Raw genomic sequence first — 10,335 nt, forward strand, 5'->3', positions numbered from 1 at the left:
CACCAGCTCTCCAAATGAGCACATCACCTAATGCCATTCCCCTGCTTTTTCCCCATAACTCTGCACATTCGTCCTTTTCAGATAACAGTCTAATTCCCTTTTGAATGCCTCAGTTGAACCTGCCTCAACCATACACTCACACAGTGGATTCCAGATCCTAACCACTCGCTGCATGAAGAAGTTTTTCCTCATGTCACTTTTGCTTATTTTGTCAATCACTTTAAATCTGTGTTCTCTCATTCTCAAACCTTTCATGAGTGGGAACAGTTTTTCCCTATCTACTCTGTTTAGACCCCTCATAATTTTGAATCAAATTTCTTCTCAGCCTTCTCATCTCCAAAGAAAACAATCCCAACTTCTCCAATCTATCTTCAGAACTGACGTTCCTCATCCCTGGAACCATTCTCCTGAATTTTTTCTGTAAGCTCTCCACTGCCCTCACATCTTTCCTAAAGTGCAGTGCCCACATCTGCAATACTCCAGCTGACGCCGAACTAGTGTCTTATACAAGTTCAACATAACTGCCTTGCTCTTGTACTCTTTGCCCCTATTAATAAAGCCCAGGATACTGTATGCTCTCAACCTGTCCTGCCACCTTCAGTGACTTATGCACATATATACCCAGGACCCTCTGCTCTTGCACCCTCCTTTTAACAACATTACCATTATTGAATTCCTCACCAGTAACAACATGGGGTCATCACTGACCAGATACTGAACTTTAACAGCCATATAAATACTGGGCTACGAGAGGCAGGTCAGAGGCTGGGTATTCTGTGATGAGTGACTAACTTCCTGACTCCCCAGTGCCTGTCTCCCATCTACAAGGCACAAATCAGGAGTGTGATACAGTACATTCCACTGGCCTGGATGACTGCAGTTCCAGCAACACTCAAGAAGCTCAACACCATCCAGGACAAAGCAGCCTACTTGATTGGTACCCCATCCACCATTGTAAACATCCACTCCCTCCAACACTGCCTGCAGTGGGTACCATCTACAAGATGCACTGCAGCAACCCACCTTGGCTTCTTCGACGGCACCTCCCAAATCTGCAACTTCTTTCATGTAGAAATACAAGGACAGCAAATGCATGGGAACACTATCATCTCCAAATTCCCCTCCAAATCACACACCATCCTGACTTGAAAATATTTCACTATTTATTCAACATCAAAATCCTGGAACTCCCTCCCTAACAGCACTGTGGGAGTACCACACGGATTTAAGCAGTTCAAAAAGGTGGCTCGCCACCACCTTTTCAAGGGCAATTAGGGATGGGCAATAAATACTGGCCTTGCCAGCAACATCCACATCCCATGAATAAAATATAAAAGCACTGTGTTCTGCTTCATTACTGGTTGAAACTTGGTTTATAATAAACTGATAATTTTGTTGCTTATTAAAGAAACCTGGTTGGTGTGCTTTATTCTGGGGGGAAATAAAGTATCTGATTGTTTTGGTAAGTGGGAAAATTTAAATATATGTTGTGACCTGTGGAGAAGTGGGACTGAATTAACAATGCACTCCTCCCACCTTGGTCGTAATGCAGTATAATAAATAATGTTGTCTCTCCTGCAGTAAATAATTCCTCTTAGATTAAATCAAGAGAGTCAAGAAATACTGGAATATACTTCTGATATGTTCATCAGTTATTAAATCTTTCTGGACATTAATGCACTACACAGACACAGGATAAAATAAAAATATACTAGAAAATTACATAGCAGGAAACTCATTACATTGATATATACTGAATGCATGACATCACACCACACACAATTTCATAACTTTCTTCCCAAACCATACATAAAACCAGATTGTGTTTACTGTGGCATCGATTTACCCACAAAACTATTTTAAGGAAATTCATTTTACATTTGTTTTCTGTGTATTGCTCATGTGAGATACACATTTCACAAAGTATGTATTGGGACTGGACATGTGTTTTTTCACTCTTTCACGAGATGTGGGCATTGTTGGCAAGGCCAGCATTTGTTGCCCATCCCTAATTGCCTTGGACAATTGAGTGGTGTGCTGGGCCTTTCAGAGGGCAGTTAACAGTCAACCACATTGCCGTGGGTCACATGTAGGCCAGGACCAGGTATGGACTGTGGATTTCCTTCCCTAAGGACTTTAGTGAAGCAGATGTGATAATTCTATGTACACATCATTGCCTCCACAATATCAGAGTATCAAAGTACCTTCATGAATGTATCCTTTTTTTCAAATTTAGATCTGGTTGTCTATCGCAGTATCACACAAACTCACCAATATCTTCATCTGTTCGATTTCGAGGATCTTTTCGAAGGCAGTCTCTGACAATGTCCCTGATTATTAGTGGTTCCGAAGGTCCCTTAATATCCTCCACATCATTATTTGTCGTGTCCTCTACAGTCTCTGACAGTCCACTCGGGTCCATGTCCCCAGCTTCACTCGAGACAACCTTCCAGAAGTCACATGTCGGCCAGACCAGATAAGGACAGCAGATCTCCATCCCTAAAGGACAATAGTGAACCAGATGTTACAATTCTATATACAGATCATTGCCTCCACAATATAACAATAGCGAGACTCTCAAAATACCTTCAATAATTGATCCATTCTTTCAAATTTAGACCAGGTTGTCAATATCCATTTCACACAAACTCACCAATATCCTTATCTGTTTGATTTATAGGATCTTTTTGGTGGCCATCTCTGACAATGTCCCTGATTATTAGTGGTTCCGAGGGTCCCTTAATGTCTTCCACCTCATTATTTGTTGTGTCCACTACAGTCTCTGATAGTCCACTCAGGCCCATGTCCCCAGCTTCACTCGGGGCGACCTTCGAGGAGTCACATGTTGGCCAGACCAGATAAGGACAGCAGATCTCCTTCCCTAAAGGACATTAGTGAACCAGGTGTTATAATTCAATGTACAGATCATTGCCTCCACAATATAACAATACAGAGACTCTCAAAATGCTTTAAATAATTTATCTGTTCATTCAAATTTAGATCTGGTTGCCTATTCTCTATTTCACACAAACTCACCAATATCCTTATCAGTTTGATTTATAGGATCTTTTCGGTGGCCATCTCTAACAATGTCCCTGATTCTTAGTGGTTCCGAGGGTCCCTTAATGTCTTCCACCTCATTATTTTTTGTGTCCACTACAGTCTCTGACAGTCCACTCGGGCCCATGTCCCCAGCTTCACTCGGGGCGACCTTCGAGGAGTCACATGTTGGCCAGACCAGATAAGGACAGCAGATCTCCTTCCCTAAAGGATATTAGTGAACCAGATGTTATAATACTATGTACAGATCATTGCCTCCACAATATAACAATAGAAACAGTCTCAAAACACCTTCAATAATTTATCTGTTCTTTCAAATTTATATCTGGTTTCCAATCTCAATTTCACACAAACTCACCAATATCCTTATCTGTTTGATTTATAGGATCTTTTTGGTGGCCATCTCTGACAATGTCCCTGATTCTTAGTGGTTCCGAGGGTCCCTTAATGACTTCCACCTCATTATTTTTTGTGTCCACTACAGTCTCTGACAGTCCACTCGGGCCCATGTCCCCAGCTTCACTCGGGGCGACCTTCGAGGAGTCACATGTCGGCCAGACCAGATAAGGACAGCAGATCTCCTTCCCTAAAGGACATTAGTGAACCAGATGTTATAATTCTATGTACAGATCATTGCCTCCACAATATAACAATACAGAGACTCTCAAAATGCTTTAAATAATTTATCTGTTCATTCAAATTTAGATCTGGTTGCCTATTCTCTATTTCACACAAACTCACCAATGTCCTCATCTGTTCTATTTCTAGGATCTTTTCGGAGGCCGTCTTTAACAATGTCCCTGATTATTAGTGGTTCCGAGGGTTCCTTAATGTCCTCCACATCACTGTTTTTTGCGTCCACTACATACTCTGACAGTCCACTTGGGCCCATGTCCCCAGCTTCACTCGGGACGACCTTCGAAATAAGACAAACACACAAGATGACCATGATTAGCAATAATAAGATACACAGGGACAGAAATCTGCTGCATCATTTTATTGGTATGGCAGCCTATCTTTTTAAATCCAATTCCTTGTCCTTTCTTCATATCCCTTAATGCTATTACTTTCCAAATAGCTATTCTTCTTTTAAACTCCTCAATTGATTTTACATCTATGGTGCAATGTTTTCCACAATCTCATGACCAGCTGGTTAATGTTTTTCCCCGGTTCACTTATATCATCTTTGCTCAAATTTAAGGTCCTTTTCTTTGTTCTGGATTCTCCGACTAAAGGGAAATCATTTCCGATCCAACTATCGATTCTCTTCATTATTTTAAACAAGATCTTTTAATGTACTCATCTGTTCGATTTATAGGATCTTTTCGGAGGCCGTCTCTCACTTTTAATGTGCTCAACACCAGGAAATACTTCGACTCTCATTATAAGTACTCCCTTCATGTAGGTATTGTCATACACTGGGTTAAATTCCTAATTCATAAAAACTCAACATTTTATAAGTATCTGATTAGAATTAGATTCAAAAGATTTATTATCCAAAAATCATGACAATTCATCTCAGGGGAGATTTTTCTGGAATATAAACAGAAAATTCTGGAAATACTCAGCAGCTCAGGCAGCATCTGTAGTGAGAGAAACAGAGTTAACATTTCAGGCGGATGGCCTCTCCTCAGAACACAGAACAGTTCTGACAAAATAAGTGTTTTTTTTTAATACTAGGCTTTGATAAGGAAGAAAAATGAATAAATTGGTCTGACTCTTCTGCTGTGAAATTACACAAAATTAAATACATCTATCCTTAACTCAAAGTTACTTCATACAAATTTTCCAGGCACAAAATGTCCTGTGCAGTTTCATTTGCAATGCTTAACTCAAATTACTGGATACATTCATTCAAGCAAAAACAGCTGGAGTAGACAGTATAAATAGGATAAAATGTAAACATATAATTTTTCTTTATATTTTGTGGATCTTTGAACTTGGGATGTTTTACTAGGATCAAGTTGTTTGCGTTATCGTTGATCTGTCACAGCATTGCTCATGGGAAGTGGGAAGGGATATTCAATGAGGATTATTACATGGTGTATTATAGACGGTATTGCCATGGTAATATAGTTCAGGCGTTCTCAAACGGGAGTCTGCGCCCTCCCAGGAGTCTGCATGGCTTCCAATCTCCACTGCCCAGATAATTTAAAATAAATTTAATGCAGATCCCTGAAGGTGACTGTATCCAGGGCACAGAGCTTTACGTTCAGCCCCCAAGTCACCACTTGACACCAGCATGATATCACTTTAGCCCCTGGTCCTGGCTTCACAGAGCATGTAAGGAACCGGATAACGCCACTTGGTTCCAGAGGTTCTTAGCCATCGGATCCAGTGTTATTGTATCAAGGAGACTGTGCCCAGTCTCGCATGCGCAGTGCGCTCAGTTTGATAAAAATGGACAAGAAGAGAAGAGAAGAGACAGCTGTTACGTCCATCAATGGCATTGGTCTCATCAGAACTCTATCAGCACTAGTGACAGTCTGATGACCTCACAAAGACAATCTACTGACCTCACTTATTTCCTTAGTTACCACTTATTGGTCATCTGCTAAAATATTGTGTAACCAGGGTAACACGCACCATGGAAACACCAGCAGCATTTTATGAAGAGGAAAGGTGTCATCATGATCAGTTTGACCAATCAGAATAACAGCTCCAAGTTAGAAGAAAGCGAGCCCAACCAATAATGAGTAACTCCAATAATTCAGGAGTTTTCAAATGGGGTTTACGGTCCCCAAAGTGTCTCTGGCGAGTTTCAAATGTGGCGGGGCCCACGCCCAGGATTCACTCCAGGGAGTCGCCGTAATATTTAGTGCGGCTTCTCATTTACATGGAGGGGGCAGAACGCCCGCCCCAATGACGTGGAGGGGGCGGGCACTCCGTCCCTGGCAACGGGGTCTGGTGCCACTGCACAGGCACTGGCGCCATGTTTAAAGAGCTTCCAGTCCTTACAGTTAATTTACATGTTTAAGGTAACAGTCACTAAAAAATTAATTTAGAAAATGTAATAAATGATTCAAGCCCCTCTCCCACCTACCAATGATTAAAGACTTTATTGATTGCCCTCTCCCCCAAAAAAACTGAACTTCTGAACGTGACCTTCCCCCCCGAACCTTATTCACTTTCACCTTCAACCCCTTCCCAACATCCCATCCACCAATCGCAAGAGTTTTCCCCGCTCCCGCTCTTGTCCTGAAAACGTAACTCCTCCCCCCTCCCCAGCAGTTTTCCGGCAATCGGACGGAATATCAGAGTGGGACAGCCGTCGCGACGAGGTATTAATTCATTCATTAACATTTATTTCCATTTTGAAATGAGGTTCCAGTCACCATGTGTCGGGGGGGCCGTCACGAGGCCTCGCCTCTACTGGTAATATGGGGCGGGACCTTCCTGCCGTCAAGGCCTGTGGCGGCCTCTCCCGAAGGTATCTTCCAAGATGTCGGGGGCTGGTAAAATCCAGTCCTGCGTAAAGATTTCAAGGGCTCCCTGTCTCCACTGCCCAGACAATTAAAAGTAAATTTAATCCCGACCCCCAAAGGTTACTGTATCCAAGGCACAGAGTATTACCTTCCAGCCCCAGGTTCCCGATTGACACCAGCACGGTTTCAGTTTAACCCCCGGTTCTGGCCTCGCACAGCATGTGAGGAACCGGAAAACGACACTTGGTTCCCGAGGCTTTTGGTTATCGGTCGTGTGGGATGTTGTCACGTACACGTCATCCACTTTCACCAGACTCATTTTTCTCAGCTCAATAGTAGCAAACAAGAAGAGGAGAGACAACTGGTACGGCCGTCAATGGCAGCAGTCTCATCAAAACTCTGTCAGCGCCAATGACAGTCTGCTGACCTCACAAAGACAGTCTGATGACATCAAAGTAACAGTTTGATGACATCACAAAGATAATCTTCTGACCTCACAAAGATAATCTTCTGACCTCACTGACTTCCTTAGTTACCACTTATTGTTTATCTGCTAAAATATTATGTAACCAGGGTAACATGCACCATGGAAACACCAGCAGCATTTTATGAAGAGGAGAACTGTCATCGTGGTCAGTTTGACTAATCTGAATAACTGCTCCAAATTAGAAGAAAGCAAGGCCAACCAATAATGAGCAACTCCATTGCTTTTTGCTTCTGAGGTCACCCTGCCCATGTTATAAAAATTCTACGAAGCCCCTGCAACACAACACAAGTACTTTTTCAGCATAAAAATTCGTTATACAATTAAACATTTATTTTAACTTCATGTAACTGGAAGATTGATTGCATAATCTCCAGTGCATTACTGAAGGAATGCTGCATTGAGAATGGTTGGAAAGCTTTAGTGTCCTGCCAACAGAGGAGATTCACCAGAATGTTGCCTGGGCTGAAACATTTCAGCTATGAAGAGAGACTGGACAGGCTAGGATTGTTTTCCTTAGACTAGAGAAGGCTGAGAGGGGACCTGATTGAGGTTTACAAATTATCAGGGGCATAGATAGGGTAGATAGGAAGAAATCTTTTCCCTTAGTGGAGGTGTCAATAACCAGGGGGCATAGAATTAAGGTAAGGGGCAGGATGTTTAGAGGGGATTTGAGGAAAAAGTTTTTCCCCCAGAGGGTGGTTGAAATCTGGAACGCACTGCCTGAAAGGGTGGTAGAGGCAGGAACCCTCACAACATTTAAGAAGTATTTAGATGAGCACTTGAAACGCCATAGCATTCAAGGCTACCGGCAAAGTGCTGGAAAATTGGATTAGAATAGATAGGTGCTTGATGGCCAGCACGGACACGATGGGCCAAAGGGCCTGTTTCTGTGTTGTGTAACTCTTTGACTCTATAACAGGGTGAAGGCGGGCTTAAAAAAAGTCTCCTTAAAATGCACTATTGGACACATTTGTGTCACAGAATTAAGAGATGACCTTCTTTACAGATAATCAGTTTGGTGAATTTCACTGTACTGCTGTTTCGGGTTTGATCAATGTAAGGTAATAGGAAATTCAGAAAATAATCTTGAGATAATGCATCAGTGTTGAGGCATTCAACAAGTTTTGTCATGAATGTGAAAAAAATCCCAAAATGCTTGTGATGCAACTATGAATGGGAGAAACTAATTCTGATATACATGCAGTAGTTAAATCAATTTATGACAGAGATGATTCAAAACTCAAGCATGTTTTAGCCCGACCTCGTTTCCTCAATACCTGGAAATTAGATGCAATTGTGTTTTTTCTACCACCATCAAGTCAGAGACAAATTATCACAGGATATGACCTGAACCACGCACTAAACCCCAGCATTACAGGTACCCACTGAAGTGAGTAGGTGTAAAGATCTCTCTTGTTACTGTTGGTTATTTATTATACATTGGCTGCTGTTCCTTACCGAATGAATGAAGGAAATATATTTCCTTTTGATGCCACTGTTGATAGCCTCAATGTTCTCCCTGTTAGCCCAGTTCTGATGTACCTCTCCGTGCTCCGAATTGCTGGGCCCTGATGTCTGGAGCATAAGGTCATAAGACCATGAGAAATAGGAGCAGGAGTAGGCCATTCGGGCCCTCGAGCCTGCTTCACCATTCAGTAAAATCATGGCTGATGTGATGTGGTCTTTACTCCACTTTCCTGCCTACCCCCTATAATACTTGACTCCCTTGTAGATCAAAAATCTGGCTAACTCCCAGCCTCCACTGCTCTTTGGGGAAGAGAATTCCGAAGATTAACAACCTGCTGATCGAAAAAAATTCCTTCTCATCTCCATCTTAATAGGGAGACCCCTTGCTTTGAAACTGTGTCCCCTTGATCTAGATTCCCCCACGGTGGGCGGGGGGGGGCGAGGTGAGGGGGAGCCATCCTCTCCGCATCTACCCTGTCAAGCTCCATCAAAATCTTATAAGTTTCAATAAGATCACCTCTCATTCTTCTCAACTCCAATGAGTATTGGACCAACCTGCTCAACCTTTCCTCATACGACAAACCCCTCATCTCAGGACTCGGCCTAGTGAACCTTCTCTGAACTGCGTCCAATGCAAGTATATCACTTGTTATGACCAGGTGAGGATGGGTCACAAGCTCCTCTCTTGTCCTTTCTCTTATTTGCCACAGCAGGGTTTATTCCATTATTAAAAATGGTTGTGCTTACCAGTTCAGTGAGTGTTTTACCTTTTCCCTTTGTTGTGATTGCAAAAGAATCGATAGGACAGGTTTTCTTGAGTTTAAACAAGAAAGAGGTGAGTTTATTATACTTTACAATCTAAATAAAATGATAAAAAAAAGACGCTACACATTCACACAAGCACTCACATGAGAATCACACACACACCCACAAATAGGTTACAGAGTGAGGAGGAATAGATTTGTGGTTGGATTAGAGTCCAGAACAAATAAAAATTAGTACACAGTCTTTGGTTTGGGTGATTCCATTATTTTCTGGCTGGAGTTGTGTTCTTGAAGTCTTCGGCTGGTAGATGTGCATTTTGTGGCTGGCCCACCTGGCTCAGGGTTTTCTTGGAGGCGGACTTGTAGGTGGTTCTCTTCTTGGTGTCTTTGAATTGGATCTAGCAACCGGAAGCTAGGCTTTGCACACACCACCAGGCCTTCTGGAGAGAGAACGCCCTTCTGACTTCTGCACAGTTTGAGTCACTGGCTTGTCTGCCTTATTTACGGGAAACTCTCAACTTTCACAGAAATGGACAGACAGTCACATGATTGCCTCAGTGCATTCTCGGGTACCTTCTACCAAGATTCAAGTTTAGGAATTTCAATCTCTTAGGCCTCAGGATGCCAATATTTACCCATGGAGAGGTTTTCCCCTTTAATGTTAATGTTCCAGGAAGGCTTTAAAGGTCCTGCGAATGAAAGAAATCTCAGGTAGATCAATCAATAGAGCAAGCCATTATAATGTGTCTCCTCTTTGATGCAAATTGGGGTGGCCATCTTGGCTGCCAGTTATTTTAATCATTAACTGTAGGTTTCCAGATTTTTTTATTTATTTCAAGTTTAATGTAAGTTTCCAACCAATGAAATAAAATTCCTCATTTGGCATAGCAGCTTTTCTTGACACCTCTGCACCACATGGAATGAAATGCGATGATAGGAACATTTCATTACAAAGTTGTGGGAATAAAAGAGAACACACATTCACTCTCAAAGTCTTACTTCTCAAATTCACACATTAATCTTAGAATTGCTGGAGATGGCATTGTCTGCAACAGCTATTGTTTTGACCGTGGCGGGAGAAGTGCACTGTCTTTCCTAGTTCCACTTCTCCACAGGTCATAACATATAGCGA

General features: G+C 42.2%; 1 protein-coding gene across 1 annotated transcript in view; it reads right to left on the minus strand.

Moving 5' to 3' along the window:
- The window catches only part of LOC137356024 (rap guanine nucleotide exchange factor 2-like), a 206,706-nt gene extending 204,275 nt beyond the window's left edge, over positions 1-2,431 (minus strand). Inside the window, exon 1 of the mRNA XM_068021775.1 lies at positions 2,272-2,431. Within this exon, the coding sequence (XP_067877876.1) occupies positions 2,272-2,422 (151 nt within the window). The 5' untranslated portion in view covers positions 2,423-2,431. The remainder of the gene's footprint in view (positions 1-2,271) is intronic.
- Between the last annotated feature and the right edge of the window lie 7,904 nt (positions 2,432-10,335).

The sequence above is a fragment of the Heterodontus francisci genome, chromosome 1, assembly GCF_036365525.1.
Source record: "Heterodontus francisci isolate sHetFra1 chromosome 1, sHetFra1.hap1, whole genome shotgun sequence".
In the NCBI taxonomy this organism is placed as follows: domain Eukaryota; kingdom Metazoa; phylum Chordata; class Chondrichthyes; order Heterodontiformes; family Heterodontidae; genus Heterodontus; species Heterodontus francisci.